The sequence below is a fragment of the Trachemys scripta genome, chromosome 1, assembly GCF_013100865.1.
Source record: "Trachemys scripta elegans isolate TJP31775 chromosome 1, CAS_Tse_1.0, whole genome shotgun sequence".
NCBI classification, from domain to species: domain Eukaryota; kingdom Metazoa; phylum Chordata; order Testudines; family Emydidae; genus Trachemys; species Trachemys scripta.
In genome coordinates this window covers 298,164,800-298,184,487 of record NC_048298.1, presented here as the reverse complement: position 1 = coordinate 298,184,487, position 19,688 = coordinate 298,164,800, and the positions used below count along the sequence as shown (strand labels likewise).

Below are 19,688 nucleotides of genomic sequence, written 5' to 3'. Positions count from 1 at the left end.
AACTCTGAGGTGTCAGGCACTTCCAGAGAAGTTCTGGTTGTCCTCAGCTCCCATGGAGCACACAAGAGGTGCTCAGCAGTTTGAATCACTAGGCCCTAAAATATAATTCACATGACGGAACAGGCTCAATTTCCTCAGCAATAATCCAGTTCCCTTATCACGATAAACAACTCCGCCGTTGATGTCAGGAAGCAGATTATTGCCTTCAAATATGGGGCACCTGCTTTTATTATTCCTAAAAAAGCCTTTAGTAGAAGACCATTTCACAGGAAATTAATATTATGAGCTATAATTTTCATTTAAAAATATGTCATTTGTTTTACAGGCTTACAGTAATTGAAAGAGTTTTTCTTTTCCTTCAGAGGACAGCACTGATGAACTGACCATCAAATCCCAGAACAACAGAGATAATAAGACATTCAGTAAATAACGCTGCCATTATTTGAGAGTATGTTGAGCTCATAATATGCAATTCAGCTCAAACTGAAAGATACAAAGCGTTTGACATGAGTGGCAGCAGAAAAATCTAAAAATGGTTCCGTACAAAAGAGAATTAAAATGTCACAGGAAATTTTTTTCTTCAAAATGGAGCAGCTTATGAATGGATCATTCTTCCTTGAACAGGCAGAACCCTGTGCACTAGCTGTACAAGTGCAATGCAGGCCTGTTTCCCCTTTTGTTCAATTCATTTGCACTCAGAATTCTTTCACTGATAAGTTGGGACTGTAAGCTACTGACAGGCAGGGTAGAAAAATCCTTTTCTAAGAGAATAAGCTGCTTCCCATTTGGAAAAGGAGAGGAATGGCCCTAAATAACTCCTGGATAAATAAAAGCACAAAATGCAAAGAGACTACATTCTGAAGTGCTTGGCTAACATTCACATGACATTTTAACTGTCACCACTTACCAGAGCTTCATTTGTTCTGGGCAGAAGAAAGAAGACAGTTTTGGACTGTGACATGAAACACAGAGTGAAGAATGGCTCCATCAGAGGGGATGATGACTCACAACTAGAGTCACTAGATGCATGATACATTAATCAGGCAGTGATGTGGAATACAGCCTGGCCTGCAAGGGCTCTGCTTTTTGCCGGGCTGTATAATTTTCACTGTAGTACAGGCTTAAAGTGGCCTCTTCCTTATGTACATGGGGCCTGATTTTGCACTCTTAATTTCTCACAGAGGGCCTGACCCAAAGCCTATTAAATTTAATGGGAAAATTCCTCTGGACTGCAATGAACTGTTGATCAGGCCTACAGCAATAATACTGTCCATGACTGAGCGAGGGTGGTAGAATTAGACTTAGATTTTTCTAAAACTGTCCAAGACCCCGGGCAGATTTCATAAATATAAAACCAGCCATAAAGAGATTTTGAAAACAATGTAACTGATGACACGCTCTCATTAGCTGTGGCCAAGCACTGACTTTTGGATTTCAAATTATTTCCCTTCTAAAAATATTTTCAGGAAGAAAAAAACATTATCATTGAAGTTACAGATAATTACATATTCAGCTGTTACCATCAGTTGCAATTTAAAAAAAAAAAAAAAAAAAACCACACCAACAGGCTGTTCCCCAAAAACACTCAGGTTTGCCAAATACATTATAAATAAGCCATTGTTTGCTGCTAGATGAATCCTGTTCTCATGTCTGCCACTTTCCTACCTACCAGAAGTCCAGAAAAAACTAAGGGTTAGCTCCACAAAAGGATTTAGGTGCTAAACAGCCACTCTGGAATGGCGGTTGAAGCATGAAGGGACATATGCATCTTTCGCGCATCTGGCATGTAAATATCTTATGACGCTGGCTACAACAGTGCCATGCGAACGCCTGTTTTCACTTTCAGGTGACATTGTAAACAAGAAGCAGGCAGCATTATCTCCTGCAAATGTAAACAAACTTGTTTATCATAGTGACTGGCTGAACAAGAAGTAGGACTGAGTAGACTTGCAGGCTCTGAAGTTTTACATTGTTTTATTTTTGAATGCAGTTATTTTGTACATAATTCTACATTTGTAAATTCAACTTTCACAATAAAGAGATTGCATTGCAGTTCTCGTATTATGTGAATAGAAAAATACTATTTCTTTTGGGCTTTATTTTTTTTTTATAGTGCAAATACTTGTAATCAAAAATAAGTATAAAGTGAGCACTGTACACTTCGTATTCTGTGTTGTAATTGAAATCAATATATCTGAAAATGTAGAAAACATACAAAAATATTTAAATAAATGGTATTCTATTATTGTTTAATAGTGCAATTAATCGCTTGACAGCCCTACTTTGGAGTCTCAAATTTAATGCCTAAATTCAGCCTCTCTTTTAGATCCTGTGATTTTCACTTCGAAGTTTGCTGATATGAATTTTTAGTGTAACCTCTTCCTTGTTGGCTTCTGTCTTCCATCTCTTACCACCCCCGTACATCCAAAATCCAGCTGCCAAGATTAGCTCTTCTTTTTCCTCCTCTCTGGCCTTGTCTCTCCCTTCCTGAAGCTCTGCCCTCCTTGCTTCCTAAAACCGGCCTAGCTCCCTACATCATACCCATGTCTCTCTTTTTTCTGCCCATTCCAGACTTTTGTCATATATCTGCAATGGCTTCCCAAGAAAAGCACCAAGCTGCCAAGTTCTCCTTGAAAAGACTCCTAAAATCTCATCTATTCCATGAAGTGTTTCAGCTATAATGGCCAGTCAACATTCTGCATTTGTTAATGACTGCACTCATTGTATCTCTAGAAGCCGACAGACTGATGAAAAGGTGGGTTTCCACCTGGTATGGGCAACATCCCCAGGAGACAGCTTGCGTAAGGCAACATTAATCTGATTTTAATAGGGCTACTTTGATTTTCACCAGCTGAAGATCTGGCCCAAAGTGTAAGGTGATGAGTCACTCCTGTGCTAGGCTCCAACCAATCCACAAGCTAGGAACTTGTCACGTGACTCCCAGACCAAGGCATACAAGGCGCACAGTTCAGTCTGTGGTTCAGTCTGCTCAGTGTCACTCCAGGGATTGGAACTCTCTCCTGCCTGACTGGCAACAGTCTCCCCGGGTCTTAACCTGCTCCAGCTCTGCTCCCAGTCCTGCTCCAGCCTCACTCCAACCCCGCCCTGGACACTTTATTCCTACTCTGACCACTGACTGACTGCTCCAGCTACAACCACTAGGCCTAACCATCTCCATCCCAGTTTCTGTCACAAAGTGCATATGTGGATGGCAGGGGTGGAAGGAAAGTTGCTGGAGGCCTGGAAAGAAACCCTCGGACTCAGAAGAGACAAGGAGTTCCACTGAGTTGGCAATCCCAGTATGTAAAGAGGGACAGACAAGTGCAGCCTAACTGCACCATTCTCCAAGCCCCTCATGTTTTGGACAATAAAAGCAGCACCACCGCCTCCAAGGAGACTTCCTGCCTTTGAGGGGAGAGCGCAACATTCTATTGTAAGGATAACTTCACTAAAAAAGGAAGAGAGAGACAAACACACAAAGATGAAGACATCAACAGGTCCTGGGCTAAACTCAAGGATCCCCACTTGTGTCACCCCTTCTTTCAAACTCCTAAGCCACTCTCTAATACGGTGATTTAGAAATGGACATAAATGAAATAAAATAACAAGTAGCATGTTTCTGTAAATTCAAAATATATTATGGAGCCAAAAAATCATACATCTTTTGGGACAATGGTGCTCAGTGTGATGATGAGTCATATACAGATCTTCCTCCCACAAAATGTTCCATTGAAACAGAGAGCAGCTAGCCCCAAAGATATGTAATTTCTAGCTCTTTAAATTAGGACTAATGGACATTATTATGATTTATTCCTTTATTTTATTTAATTATAGAAGAAGATTCAAGTAAGTTACAGGACTGAATCCTTCTTTCGCAGAGGGCTTAAACAGAGTGGATGGCAAAATGCTATTTTTCACACTGGGCACACGATAATGATTTTGACATACTGAACTGTATATATGTAAAACTAAGCTTTCCCCCTAAATGCTCCTAAATTCTCTGAATCATGCTGCCCCTTCTTCAGTAGTTTCAAGACATTCTAGCTCAACGTGGTTGTAAAAAAACCAAGACTAATATTGTAGCACATATATTAGCGACGCTGGCTGTGATGATTCACTCTGTGCTGTAGGCAAGTACAACTGACTTGGGATCAGAGGTGGAGAGGGAAGGGAGGAAAATGCAACAGTTCCTTTGAACAGAAATGTACCCAGTCTACAATTTTTTATAAAACAAAACAAAACAATGAGGTTTCATTGAACAGGAAAGGGCTTTGAACTGCCCATATTCACTTATTTGTAGGTATGTATAGTAAAAATGTAGCAATTGCTACACATTGTATCAGACCCCCTGGTCCATCTAGCCCAGTATCCTGTCTCTGACAGTGATCGGTACCAGATGCTTCAGAGAAAGGTGCAACAAACACCACAATGGACATTTATAGAACAACCTGCCCATAGGAGAAGTTTCTTTCTACCACTTTTAGTTACTAGCCGGCCTATGCTCTATGGCATGAGGATTTATATCCCTTCTAAAAATTATTTTATACTATCTGATGTAACCGTGGTGCCTTCTTCATTAGCTGTATAACTGCCTTTGTGAATCTAAAAATCTAAGAACTAATATTACACAACTGAAGTAAGATAAAAGACTTACTGCAGCAAAGATGCTATCAACAACTTTCAGAGATTAGATGTAGAGCCAAACTTAACCCCTTCTGCCCGCAAAAGAACTAAGGATCTATTGCCCAGAACGGAAAATGATATCTCACTGCAACATAAAACTGCAGGGTTTTTTAATCATCATTTATGGTGCTCAGGGTAGAAATACTGCACTTCATTTCCAAGGATTTATGTACAAATAAGGATGAAATTAGCTTGAGCTTATTAGACTAAAACATTAAAGTGTCTCCTGGTAACAAAAATGACAGTTTCTCTTAATTAATGATGGTATCCTTGAGTGCAATTTCTAATTTTACTTCTATTCCATAGAATTTTATATGCCCCAATGACTTATAACTTGCTTTAAATTTTAATCTTAAAATAATAAAAAAAATTAATTATCAGAATGATTCACTTATTCAGCATATATATTTCACTTATTGGACCATATATTGCTTTTAATAATGGTGGCTCAAAGAATAACAGTAGTGTGAATTTAAAAATTAAGAATCTTTGTAATGACTCATCGAGATATAGAACAGAGACATAGAACAGCTCAGTTCTAATGTGGACACTAGAACGAATGGATATAAACTGGCCGTCGGGAAGTTTAGGCTTGAAATTGGACCAAGGTTTCTAACCATCAGAGGGGTGAAGTTTTGGAACCGCCTTCTGAGGGAAACAGTGGGGGAGAAGGACCTCTCTGGCTTTAAGATCAAGCTTGATAAGTTTATGGAGGGGATGGTTTGATGGGATACAGTGATTTTAGTCAATAGGTCGATAACAATGGTCAATGATGGGATATTAAAAGTTACTACAGAGAACTTTTCCAGAAGGTCTGGCTAGAGAATCTTGCCCGCATGCTCGGGGTTCAGCTGATCGCCATATTTGGGGTCGGGAAGGAATTTTCCTCCAGGGTAGATTGGCAGAGGCCCTGGAGGTTTTTCGCCTTCCTCCGCAGCATGGGGCAGGGGTCGCTTGCTGGAGGATTCTGAGCGACTTGAAGTCTTTAAATAATGATTTGGGGAGTACAACAGCTAAGTCAAGGGAGAGAATTCTTCCAGGAGTGGGTGGGTAAGGTTTTGTGGCCTGCATCATGTGGAAGGTCAGACTAGATGATCATAATGATCCCTTCTGACCTTAGAGTCTATGAGTCTATGAGATAACTGCTACTATACATATCATAAATTTTTTCAAAATAAAAATGTCTTACGTTAGTCAGTCAGACCTCGAGTAAAATCCTGGCTCTGTTAAAGTTATTGGCAAACTCCCATTGAGTTCAATAAGGCTAAGATTTCATCTCCTATTTTAATCTGAATCTAACAGCAAAACTAAAGACTGACACTTGATGTATGGTTATAGATTCCAATGCCAAAAGGGACCATTGTGATCATCTAGTCTGATCTCCTGCACAACATAGGCCATAGAATTTTAATTTCCACATCAAGCCTATAACATCTGGGTGAGATGGGGCATATCTTGTAGACAGTCTAATTATTTTCTATCTTGGGTATTTCATGGCAATTTGACAATTCTAACTATTCACATTACTATATGCGGTGCAGGTAGTGACACCAGTTAAGGTTTCTCAACACTTCGTACTGTATGGCCTTATTTTCAATTGCTTATAATTTTGGGTGGAATTCCATGTCAGATGTCTCTCAAAAAGATTCAGTCTGCAGCAAAGTTTCAGCTAAAGTGGTTCAGCCATTTCCGAGAACACATTTAGGTAACCATGTTTTGCGGCGTTAAAAAAATTCTTGCAATCGTTTCATTGAGACGTTCTATTGCCTCCATCCTTTGGAGATGGGACTGGAAATTTGGCAGGAGATGCTCTGGTGTCAGGATGTGAAATCCATCCGAACTAGTTCATGTTTTAAGCCTCTAAAAGTTCTCAGTTTGCACATGCTCAGTAGACACTTGGTGTTTGGCAGCTAAATATTTCAAAGATTCCATCTGCACTGAGCATTCTCCAGCCCCTCATAGCTTCTAGACATGCTCCAGCCTGGGACTTCTCCCGTAAGTGCTCCTCCCATTAACTGAGGGCTGCTGTGGGTATGTCTACATTGTACTGAAAACCCAGGCTCAGACTCAAGTTTAAGCCCAACCCTACCCTCCCACACCATCCACACACAAGTCTTTCTGACTCAGATCAGCAAGCCCTAAGGACCCAGGCCCGTGGATCTACCTAGGGGGTTGAGCTCAAGTCTCGCTGTGGCTCAGGTCCAAGCCCTGTCATTTTGCAGTGCAGGTGCAGCACAAGCCATAAACCAGAGTAAGAAGGTCTGCACAGTGCAGTGTGGATGCATTAGCATGGCTGTCAGAGCTGGGTCCAGCAATTGTAATCTCAGATTTACAATGCAGTGGGGTTGCACAAGCACAGGCTTGGAAACACCAGCTCCACAAGCACGAGTCCCATAGACCCAGGTTTACAGTGCACTGTTGACACAAAGTATGGTGCAAAGCACCGGAACTGAGAGCAGGGAGACTCTCTCTCCCATGCTTTCAATGCTCCTGCTGCAGGCACCCAGATAGCGAGGAGGAGGAGAAAGCAGCCAGACTAGAATTCATAAGGGTGACAGGAAGGGTGGGTGAAGGGGAAGAGAAGTTGCAGGAACCAGAGGAGGTGCAGAGAGGGAGGCGAACATGAGCTGAGGGGGTTGGGACTGGATAGGAGCAGAAGGAGTGGGGTGAGGAGTGTGCGTGTGTGGGGGGGATTGGAGGAGAGCAGAGAAGGAAAGGGCAGAGGCCAGGGTGGGAGAAGAGGAGAAGGAGAAAGGATGGCAATGGGTGGTTGAACAAGAGCAGAGTGGGACAGAGAACGGCTTGTGACAAAGGGGCAGAAGGGTCTATCACCCCTAGAGCATACTCCCCTACAGAACCTGGAATTCAACCCACAAGTCCTCAGTCTTACCATTCTTCCACTGTCAGCAAATACCTGCTAAACCTATTGGCAAAGTGTGTCTCATCCTCCCCCTAGTTACTGGGCCACATAGATGACAATACCCTAACACTGCTACCAGTTACTCCATTAGTTCAAGTGCTGGAGGTCTATGCTGTGGATCGAAAGGTCTGAATCCCAACAGTGACCCAAACTGGGGGTAAATATGGCTCCACATAACGGATTTTCTGTTTTCAATTAAAAAAAAAAAAAAAAAAAAAAAAAGGAAATGACACTGAAACAAGTTAAAAGAATGCTAAGGTGCAAAGTTAAGCATTCAAAAGTTAGGAAATGTTAGAATTAAGGTTGCCTGTAAAGCCTTAATTTGGCTCCCTTGTACATACGGATTATAATACATATTTTCCACAGGATCACAACTTCATTCAGTTATTCAATATTTCTTTTTATTGCCCACATTCAGTGTGTGGCCCGAGGCCTTATTTTATGCATACTATCCAAACCCTGAAGTGAATACAAAACACAGTGCAAGGGGATGAATCAAGGCTACACAGGCAGCCTTAATTCTGGCATTTCCTAATTTTTCAGCGCTTGACTTTGCAACTTTAACATTCTTTTAGCATAGTTTTTTTGATGAATTATATTGTGCTGTGGCAGTTCAAGATAATGAATCCTTCCCCGTATGTCAACACTACCAATACCACAAAAATGAAGTGTAGCCGCAGGGTACAGGGAGGAGCTGGAGAAGAGCAAAACATTGTGTTAACCTTACCTAGAATAACAAGATTTCAGACAGGAAACCTGGAGTCGTTAATCCTACTCCTGTTCCCACAAAGCGGACAAACACAAGTGTATTTAGACAACACTGACAATTTGTTAAAGTTTCATATGGAGCCTTACAGTGTATGACATTTTATAATCATTTGCAGAGTGTTGCACTGTAATGTTGTTTTCAAAATGTACATATGAAATCACGCTTATGAAGGATTTTCTTATGCCACCCCAGGCCATTGAAACCATTAGAACTACTCATGGAGTAAGGTATTACTCATTGTAGGTAAAAGTATTATTACTCTTTATATTACCCTAAACGTGTAGTCCAAGGTCCAGATTCAATCTGCAGAAACATGTGGACAGATTTCACTGACAGGAGAGCATGGATGCTTGAGGGCAGAATTTGGCCCTAAATTTCTAACTCAACCTATATTATCTCTGACCATTCAATCTCTGGCCATATCTCTGACTTCATATTTCCAGTGTATGACCTTAATTTTACTCATTCTGTTTGACATATTGTTCTGTTTTTTACTTTCTATTGTGCAGTGGCTTTAGTGAAAGGCTCTGAAATCATGACAATTTTCTGACTCTCCTCATTTGAGTTACTGACAGCCACCACCTTATTTACTTTAAAGAGAACATGAGTAATCATTAAAGAATTCTCACACAGTTATGCCATACTCAGTTTGAATAAATACTCCAAACCAAACATGCTATACCCTGTTGCTTTATGCCAAAGCATGCTTCCCCTTCAGCATGGAAAGTAACAGAGTTATATGGGAAAATAAATCATCAAAAGATTACACTTTGAAAAAGCCGACTTAATATCAGGTAGATCAGGGGTAGGCAACCTATGGCACGCGTGCTGAAGGCAGCACACGAGCTGATTTTCAGTGGCACTCACACTGCCCAGATCCTGACCACCGGTTCGGGGGACTCTGCATTTTAATTTAATTTTAAATGAAGCTTCTTAAACATTTTAAAAACCTTATTTACTTGACATACAACAATAGTTTAGTTATATATTATAGACATATAGAAAGAGACCTTCTAAAAACTTTAAAATGCATTACTGGCACACGAAACCTTAAATTAGAGTGAATAAATGAAGACTCGGCACACCACATCTGAAAGTTTGCTGACCCCGAGGTAGATCATCACTACTCACACTCTCAGGCCACTACCACAATCTGTCTCAAGGAGTTGGTGGTGAAAACAAACCAGATATCTGGGACTTGTAAAGTATAATCTAATTAAAATGACACTCCAGTTTGTTTGATTTCCCTTGTGGTAGAATTATTAAGTGGGTTAATTCTTGGGAATAATTCATGTTGTTTATTTTAAACTAACACCTTAAAGAAAATACAAAGAAATGCTTCTGCAGCCGACTTGTCTTTAAAAGGTGAAGAAAAACTGCACCACGCAATGTCATGGCAGCAAGGATGTAGTAACGTAATGTGGACTTCTCCAAACAGTAATTCAGCATCATTTTGCAAAAGTGCATGTTATTAATGAGAGACAGATCAAGTATATGAAATTATTATTACACTACATTAGTGCTTAGGTTCATATCCTGTAATGAGAGCTCTGAGTGCTCCCTATACTGCTCTATAAATAAATTCTTGGACTACTGAAAACTTGGGCCTTAAGAAACATCCTAGATCTGAAATGCACAGTGTTTACTAATGCAAGGTCAAGCTTTGTTTATCATCCAAGAACTGAAAGATATATAAGCAAGAACTAGAGAGTATATACTCAAAGAGGCCCCAGTGCAGCATACTACTTACACCCGTGCTTAAGTCCATCTTTATTCAGCAAAGCACGTAAGCAAAAAGTCTGAAATCAATGGCATTAAAGCACGTGTTTAAGTGCTTTGCTGAACTGGGGCCACAGTAAGCAACCTATGACTAGGGCCGGTGCAAGGAAGTTTCACGCCCTAGGCGAAACTTCCACTTTGCGCCACTCCCCACCCTCTTCCACCCTGAGGCTCCCCCCCCGCGGCAGCTCCCCGCCCTGCCCTGAGGCACCCCCCCACAACCCGGCCCGGGGAGCTGTGTGGCAGCTCCCCCCCCGCGGCAGCTCCCCACCCCCTGGTCCAGGGATTCGTGCGGCAGCTCTGACCCAGGGGAACCCCTGGGCTGCCGGCGGCGCGCTGACCCGGGGTTCCCCTGGGCTGCCTGCCGGCAGCTCAGACTCCCTCTCCCTCCCAGCACAGCAGCCGCTGTAAAAAAAATTGGGGGCGCCGCTTTTTGGCACCCCCAAATCTTGGCGCCCTAGGCAACCACCTAGTTTGCCTAAATGGTAGCACTGGCCCTGCCTATGACTTCCATTTTGCATCGTCATCTCCTGATCTGCTTTCAGATACTCTCTCGTTAAACTGTCCTGTGGAACTTCATTATTTAATCATCATCAATAGGGTGAAATTCTACAGCAAAAGGCCTCAAAATAGGACTTAAGTGGTGCACAGTCCTTTTGCAGGATCGCCACACAGCAGTGAATCTCATCCTTAATTATTTGTGAGCAAGAAGAATGACCACAGTGCTGGACAATGCAAAAAAAATCCAGACAATCCTGGCTTCCAGCTGCTTACCGTCTAAACAAAATAGACAGAGAGAGTGAAATCCTGACCCCCACTAAAGTCAATGGATCTTTTACCATTGATTTTAATGGAGCAAGATTTCACATAAAATGTATACAGAAACCTAGAAGAGGGAGAGGTGTAATAGCTAGACTTGGTTTTGTTCACTTTACTAATAAAATGATTTGTACTGATATGATTGTCTCACTTCTTGAGGGCACTGCAGAAGAAGTGAGTCTGTAGGAGGGACTGAACTGAAGAGAAGTCACTTGCGGTAAGAACGTATTTGAGTTTCAAAGTGGTTAACCTCCCACTCTTGGATTCTCTACGGAGTGAATAGCTGGCCTGCAGTTTGGATAGTCAGCTTGGCTATAGTGATATGTCTGGCCAATAGAAGCATATGTCTCGAGATCCCTCCAGACATGTAAATATGCTCCTAATCATTGAAACCATAGAGACTAAATGATTTTTAGGGAATATGATGATGATAAGGTATTTGCATGCATATAACCCAGTGTACACATAGCAGCCTATTCTTACCTCTACATGTGCACATAAATTCATTATTGCTAATGAGAGTTATACTTATCTAACCAAAGGAATATATACTCTGAATCCTAGTCATAAAAGACTGGAGGTGAGAAGTAATAAATTCCTAGTAATCCAATATGTAGATCTGACTCTCTAATAATATATGTATAAATTAGTAGTTAATTGTAACATTTAACATCAAAACATGGTAGAAAAATGAATTCTCACAGCTCGCTCTGAAGAAGATAAGTAGTTAAATGTTATCCCCATTTTATAGATGGTGAAAATGAGGCAGAGTGGTTAAATGAATTGTCCAGTGTCACCCAGTGAGTAAATTGTAGATACAGGATTTAACTACTAGACATGCTGCCTCTCTGTCTATATAGATATTTATGGCCTAAATTTTCAAAAGTGAGGAGTGATTTGGGGTGCCTCAGTTTTTGGGTGGCCAACTTGAGACTGACTCCTTAAAAGGACCTCATTTCAGAGGGTGGGTGCTCAGCACTTCCTATAAATCAGGTGCTTAGTTAAGTGTCCCATGTTAGCTGCCCGAAAACGGAGGCACCCAAAATCACGTGTTACTTTTGAAAAGGTAGACCATTATTATATGTATTTATTAGGCACACATTGCTATCTAGGCACATACTCTGGCACATATATAGGTTTAGAGGAGAAAAGTCATACAGCCAGAGAAGCAGATAAGAGTGTCTTGTTAAATAATTTTGTCTGTATCCCAGGGGTGCTGGAACAATTTGTATAGTGGAGGTACTGAGAGCCACTGAACCAAACTGTAAACCCTGTATATGATGCAAACCACTTCAAGCCAGGGGGTGCAGAAGCACCCCCAGTATCAGCACTTATGCTGTAGTCCCTTCCTGAAAATTAAGCTGTGTCTAATACTGTGCAACATGTATTCTCAAATAAACCCAAAAGAAGAAAAATTGCCTTTTCTTTGCGTTCAATCAAGATCGAGGGTATATGGAATGACATAATATCCTTCCTGATATCAGAGCTGCAGTTAGGGCCAATATCCTTCAAACATCACCAAGTCCAGAAACTCTGTTGCAAACAACAGAGTTTCCTAATTGCCACAGAAACAATCTCTTTCATCGAACCCTGGGCAATGAAATATGTATTGTTCCTTTATAAATACAATACGAGTTTCATAATTGTATCCTTGACCTTTTTCCAGAGTTCCACAGCCACTGATATGGAAAACATTTGAAAGCAACAAATTAAATTGGCCACTCCATTTAACTGCTCATATGCAGAAACTCACATCAACTTTTACATTATATTCTTGGGATTGAGAGTAAGTAATGTTAGAGTAATACAGAGTAGCTAACACTACTCTGTCTGTTTTTAGTTAAGGGCGTGCAATACTTTGAGTGTAAGCTAGCAGGAACTAGACAGGAATTGTATACGAAAATGTTATCTTCCAGATTTTTTCACCCAGGTGAAAGATACATGGCATTCTCTTTCTGTATGAATGTAGGTCCACATTTGATTTGGAAAATGAAAAGCTTCAGTGATATATTATATATTGATCTTCCGTTTAACCTAGAAAAATTAACACAGGTGGCTTTTAAATTTATGTTTTTCACATCTGTTCTAGGGAGCTTTGGAAGAGGATTTCTTTTAAAATGCACACAGGCCAAAGAATTTGTTTTGAAGCTGATATGTATATATTTAGCCCTAACACCGTACATTCTAAGGAAGGTGTAGTGTTTGCTGGATATATATGTGACAAAAAGACAAGTCAGCAATTATCTTCAAGGACATGTGACAGAAGTTCTATAATTCTTTGACAATCACACATGAGATTTTCCTAAAGAGTCTTATCAGAGCAGCCCTTTTCCAACCCTCTTGCAGTCTTAAGTAGTTTTGTAAAATTGATCATTTGCACAATACATAATATGTTTTACATGTAAAATCTATACATCTAGCAGAATTATATGCAGCTTGGTGTCATGACATTCAAGCAATCAGAAAGAGGAATTTCAGTCCTTTGCCCACATTTAAGTTACCTAGAAGTTTATGATTAAAAGGCAAGTCACTGATCACGCACTGTTGTGAATCTTTATGTTCTTTGTATGTGAATATAAAAAAATTACCTAGCAGTAGAATGCTGTCACTGACTGTTTTAAATGAAGTCTGTTAGACTCAGTTCAGAGTACAGAAAGGTAAACTCTGAAATTTCAAATATTAACTAAAGTTTTTAGTATGCAGAAGCTGACCTGCAGACATTATACTAACAGTTAGAAGCCAGTTAGAGCCAGTAACTCACCTTGCTGAATTTTAGTTAGTAGCTGATGGCGTGCAAGAATCCTACTCATCCTGTATGGAGAGCGTCTCGTAGTCTGATCAAATCGTAAGTACATCTCTTTGCCCTCAGGTGACATGGAATTTAGATAGTAACAGCCTGAGCCTGAAGTCCTGGACACCTGCCTAAACATCTCTGCCCCTTTAAAATCACTGCTTCAGTCCCCTGTATAGTTATTCCAGATTCTAATGAGTGTAACGAAAAAAGAGAGGCAATAAGCCCAAGGAAGCTGGAAAGAGCAAGTGCTTTAAAAAAGAAAAAGGAGTGGCAAAAGCTACAACTCTAGATTCCAGCTCCCCTCACATGATCTAAAAGGGCCAATCAACCAAAGTAAAGAATGTGAAAGTACACAGTCTGCCTTACAGAGGAAAGTGAAGTCTGTTCAGGCATTTCCAAACCCACACAAGGTTGAAGGCAAATAGAAATGGCATGCTTCTGAGCTGACTAAGCATTGAAGAGCTGTGATAGGAGAGTTTGAAAAAACAAAACACGCCATCTAGGAATACCTATTTTAGGCTGCAAAATTCCTTAGCATACAGAGCTGTGGAAAACTGCATCCTCCTCCACTCTCTGCCACAAAGCTGCCTACTCATTTCTTCAGAAGATGCACATGCTAATTTTCTTAACATCATACCACACAGTTTGCCTAGAAAAAGAAGTTTAGGATGGGCTGTCTAATCCAAACAACCACCTAGTACAGCCAGCACCAGAGCAAATGAAATCCTTCCAACGAAAACATCATTTAGCAGCAATCACACAGCAGAAGTTAATCGAAATGTAATAATCCCTAAAATTAATGTTACTGAGAAGTGGCTACCAAGTGAGGAGAAATGTTTCATCCTTTTGGTTCCCCAAACAAGTACTTTTTTGTTTGATGCATACATGGGCGCACTGTTTTTCAGATATTCTTAAAAAACAGCCATTTGCTTTTGCAAAGCACCACATTCCCTCTGTGTTTAATCACATGGAAGCAGAGTGCTGTCATTTGTTGTTAGCATCTGGAGAACAAGTGAGTAATTCAAAAAACGATATGCCATGTGGTGTATGGAATGGGTTAGCCTGTGTGCCAGTTAATTTTTATAACATCTGTAAATATCAATGATATGGTTCCCTATCTACCATAAGGGATAGTTCATTTCTAAAGGAGCAGAATCATTAACATGGATTTTTGTGATCATCACAGTTTCCAGCATGTGCACTGCTAATGCACAGGAAGCAGCTTCACAGAATTTGAGAGCAAGTTCACTGAACCGCAGAAATTAGAAAAGGAAAAAGGCCTATAAACAGCTCATTTTGTCCATACCTCTAAATTTGTTCATGGAGGTTGCAATTCACCTAACAGCAGGAGGGCTGTGGAAAGCCCTAGATGCAATAGAACTATTATATTTACATAGCATGAAGTGAAGGCATCTCTGATGTCAGCATGCAGGTGGGCTCTGCATTACCTGCGCATCACACAGTTGATTCTGTACCAATTTTAAATAGGCACTATGGAGGCTGTATCTGCACTTACACAGTCTGAGTGGCCAGGACCCAAAAGTATGAGGGGCTCACAGAGGTTAGCTCTCATTCCAGCTCCTGTGGATTCTATTGCCCCAACCCCTACATAGTTACTCCCCCCATAATAGTTACTGAGATTTTCGGGGCAGGGGTAGCATGTGTTGCCACTGAATGAATGTCAGCCCAAATTATTCACTAATTCTCATCCTGTACAATAGATTCTAGAGGAGTGTTTTTGGCATGTTATAATTTATTGATATTTTGTATTTTATTAATGACCTAGGGTTACCATGCAGGGATAGGAGTTTGAGCAGCTGGGTCCTTGGATTGCCTGGAGCTAGGAACACTTCGGACATTCAAACCAGTGTCTTAGAAGTGAAAGACCCCAAGACCCATTACCAATATGTGGAGCTGTCTGTACAGTCCCATATTTGCTGCATTCCTTCTCTGTTTTCATGAAGGACCAAGGAATCTCTGGAGTGTCACAGAAAAGCCTTGACATTCAATTAGAAAAAAAATAGCATTTGGGAATAGGCCTGGGTAGATTTTACTCTTTCACATCCAGAGAAAAGGAACCACTTTTCCTTGTCGTGTGGAGTTCAGAGGAGCAAGAAAGGCTCAGCTGCAGCTGGGTGAGATGGCAATGCTTAGCTCTCCTTTAACTCGGCCAGTTTCCCTAGCTAGGTAGAGTTATGGGCCCAGTCAGTCTTCTATCTTTTGTCAGCAGAAAACCCTGGATAATAAATTTTCTGAATACTCCTGAATGTCAGCAATTTTCATGCTATTTACCCAAAGTGATATCACTGCTCACTGGAAGAGTTATTATTTGATTAGTCCATCCCTGCTGTATAGTCTAGTTTGTATTTGTTTTCCCTTTTTATTCTCAGTATGTTTATGTTGCATTTATTAAAAAAATATGAGTTCTTTCTTTTAGCCATATATTACTTATGCAACTTTATAGATGCTAATCACAGAGCCTTATGAAGCCTATTGGATAAAATCGCTATATATTTCAAAACACGCAGTTCAAATCCCACAGGGATTTTCAATTTTCATTAAAATGTGGAGAAACTTTTTCCATCAGTGTGATTATAACTCATTTCTCATGAATTGTCCAAGGGCAAAGAAAGAGTAACAAAAAATGTAAACCATAAAAAAATAAAAATAAAAACCCACAACAGTTCAGCCCTGTGCCAACGTGTAACAACCTCACTTAGGACTTTGTGATGATAAGCCCAGCTGCGCACCTACACAGGGGAGTAAGGAGATATAACAAGCCCCTGTCCTTCCCTGTAGGCTACCCACAGCACCAGAAGGGATAGCAGGGAGAGCAGCTGCAGTCAGGCTGCTGCTTCCCACCTAGGGTTGCCAACTTTCTAATAGCACAAAACCAAACACTCCTACCCCATCCCCTTCCTCTTCTTCAAGGCCCCACTCCCTCCATACCCCCTCTCTCTGTCACTCGCTCTCCTCCACCCTCACTCACTGGGGCAGGGGATTGGGTGCGGGGAGGGGTGAGGGCTCTGGTTGGAGGTGCAGGCTCCGGGGTGCAGGACAGGGATTCAGGCTGGGGCAGGGGGTTGGGGTCCAGGGAAGGTATGGGCTCTGGACTGGGTGTGCAGGCTCTGGGTGGTGCCAGAAATGAGGGGTTCAGGGTGCGCAAGAGGGCTCCGGGCTGGGGGTATGGGTTCTGGAGTGGGACCAGGGATGAGGGGTCTGGGGCGTAGGAGGGGGCTCAGGACCAGAGCAGGGGTGTGTGTGTGGGGGGGTGCGGGCAGCACTTACCATGGCTCCCAGAAAGTGGCCACCAGGTCCCTGCAGCACCTAAGCACATGGGCGGCCAGGGAGGCTCCACACACTGCCCTCACACCCGCAGGTTCTGTCCTGCAGTTCCCACTGGTTGTGGCTCCCAGCCAATGGGAGCTGCGGAGCTGGTACTCCGGGCAGGGGCAGCACAGATCCTCCATGCACATAGGGGCCTCAAGGACCTGGCGGCCAATTCCGGGAGCTGCACAGAGCTAGGGCAGGCAGGAAGCCTGCCTTAGCCCCCACTGCGCCGCCGACCGGACTTTTAATGGCCCAGTCGGCGGTGCTGACCGAAGCTGCCAGGGTCCCTTTTCGACTGGGCATTCCGGTCAAAAACCAGACACTTGGCAACCTTACTCAGACTACATCGTATGGTTACAATCCAGTCCTTAAACAGTGGTCCCACTAAAGAAGAAACAATCAGAGTTAGTTGCCCCTCCAGTGTTCTGTTTAGAGTGTTTCCATTTATGAGCACTAGAAGAGCAAAACTTGTTCTGTGTGCCATTTAATGGGACTGTCAGCTCATGTGTTTATTTTTGTATAAATGCAAAGAGCACCCTGAACCACAGATCCTCTAGACCAGGGGTGGGCAAACTATGGCCCCTCAGGGATTTGGATCCAGCCCACGGGATTGCCACCCCCGTGGCGCCGCAGGCCCTGCCCTGCTCCGCTCCAGGAACTGCAGCCAATGGGAGCATTGGGGGAGGTACCCACAGGCGAGGGCAGTGGGTGGAGCCCTCTGCTCCCCCTCCCCCAGGGGCTGCAGGGACGTGGTGCTGGCCACTTCCCGGAGCGGCGCCGAGGACAGGTAGCCTGTCCTGGCCCTGGTGCACGCTGCTGCCACCTCAGAGCTGCTCCAGGTAAGCCCGCACCCTGAACCCCTCCTACACCACAACTCCCTGCCCTGAGCCCCCTGCCTGCACCCCAACCCCCTGCCACACCCCAACCCTGCCCTGAACCCCCTCCCGCACTCCGCACCTCTCCCTGCACCACTGCCCTGACCCCCCTCCCACACTGTGCACCCCCTCCTGCACTCCAACCCCCTTCCCTGAGCCCCCTCATAAACCCTACACCCCCCTTCTGCCCCAACCCCTTGCCCTGAGCACCTTCCTGCACACTGCACCCCCTCCCACACCCTGTACCCCAACCCTCTGCCCCAGCCCTACATTCATGGCCCTGCATGCAATTTCCCCATCCAGATGTGACCCTCGGGCCAAAAAGTTTTCCCACCTCTGCTCTAGATGAAAGCTGCTACATACTAACAATTATATTTCAATGTTAATTAACACCCCAGAGCAAATTCTGTAGACTGATTCTTAAATACATAGTTTAATGAGGTTGGACATTTGGTCACAAGTTGAAAACTTCCCCCTGTACTATACAAAGGTTGCATAGTAACCTACAGAACTTCTGCACAGGTATAAAACATACAGATTTTTGGAAGGCAGCATGATCCAGGGGCTGGGGAACCAGACCTGACCTCTGTTCTATTCCCAGCTCTGGCACTGGGTCATAAGATGGGTTTCTGAGCTCTCTTTGTCTCAGTTTTCCCATCTGTACAATGGGGGTTTTTTCATAGAAAAACTGAAAATGCAAAACTGAAAAATTTCAGCCAAAACCCAACATATTTCAGCCAAAACCTGAAATATTTTAATTCGGAAATGCCATGACAGGGCCTTGTGGGAACTGTCATTCGGTTGCTCATGTCCCAGTTCTCCTTATGTGATGAGCTGGACTACATCTCCCAGGATGAATACTTGGGTTTGACAATACTGTAGTTCTTTGGAAGATCACAAGGGAGACTCACTTAAATATCTATCTAAGGACAGCATGGTGTTTCTAATGTGCTTATCACAGTATCTAAGCACTGATGAAACTGACAAAGCCACATTATGGTTTGCCCCATACTGAAAGATGGGTGTTCTTTGCATTTGTGAATGCATAACTAAGAGCAGTCATCAACAGCATTGGAAATCTGCCTCCATTTTGTTCAGCACAGGATTCTGTAATGGGGTGAAGAGCCTATCACACAATATACTGTAGAAACTACAAAGTCTCCACTTACAATCAGCCTTTCTGAGCATACTGTTAGTGTAAGATTATAAATCAGTTTCTGTTCTGTAGCTCCTGCTGCCCTTAGAATGCTGGTGTTTAATGTGAGACAAGATTATAGTATTCCCAGTCTTTCCAACATGAGATAGGAGTATGGTGCCATTGGTGGCAGAAGTTCTTTTAGCATGGAATTTAATTTGTGGTTCTCACACAATAAATGAATAACCATGTGATCTTACTGCTGCAACCCCTTTTCCCCTCAATTATTACTTACATTGAGATGTTATGTCACATCTAAAATTAAATCATAACTATGGTTTCTCTTAATTTTAAGCACTAATACCATGATAACGACATTGTTTCCTTGTCAAATTACCCACACAGATGTTATTGACATGCAATCATAAGCTGGAAACTCCAGAACTCCACTTTCAAGTCACTGAAGACATGCACACTTTTGCTGTTAGTTTATTACTCTTTGTATAGTTCTAGGGTTACCATATTTTGTGCCTCCCAAAGGAGGACACTCCACAGGGCCCCGGCCCCGCCCCCAGCCCCGCCCC

The 19,688-nt window shown here is 42.5% G+C and overlaps 1 protein-coding gene and 1 long non-coding RNA gene across 7 annotated transcripts in view; one reads left to right on the top strand and one right to left on the bottom strand.

The window, feature by feature from the left end:
- STARD13 (StAR related lipid transfer domain containing 13) overlaps positions 1 to 19,688 on the bottom strand; it is a 457,620-nt gene that overhangs the window by 141,268 nt on the left and 296,664 nt on the right. Inside the window, exon 1 of one of the 6 annotated variants that reach the window (XM_034758640.1) lies at positions 13,732 to 14,139. The exons of the other annotated variants lie outside the window; for them this stretch is intronic. Coding sequence (XP_034614531.1) covers positions 13,732 to 13,900 — 169 coding nt within the window. The 5' untranslated portion in view covers positions 13,901 to 14,139. Of the gene's footprint in view, positions 1 to 13,731; positions 14,140 to 19,688 lie in introns of those variants that run through there. 6 annotated transcript variants of the gene reach the window in all.
- Positions 13,683 to 19,688, top strand: part of LOC117871047 — a 36,174-nt gene continuing 30,168 nt past the window's right edge. The window contains exon 1 of the long non-coding RNA XR_004644133.1: positions 13,683 to 13,815. This is a non-coding gene — a long non-coding RNA (uncharacterized LOC117871047). The remainder of the gene's footprint in view (positions 13,816 to 19,688) is intronic.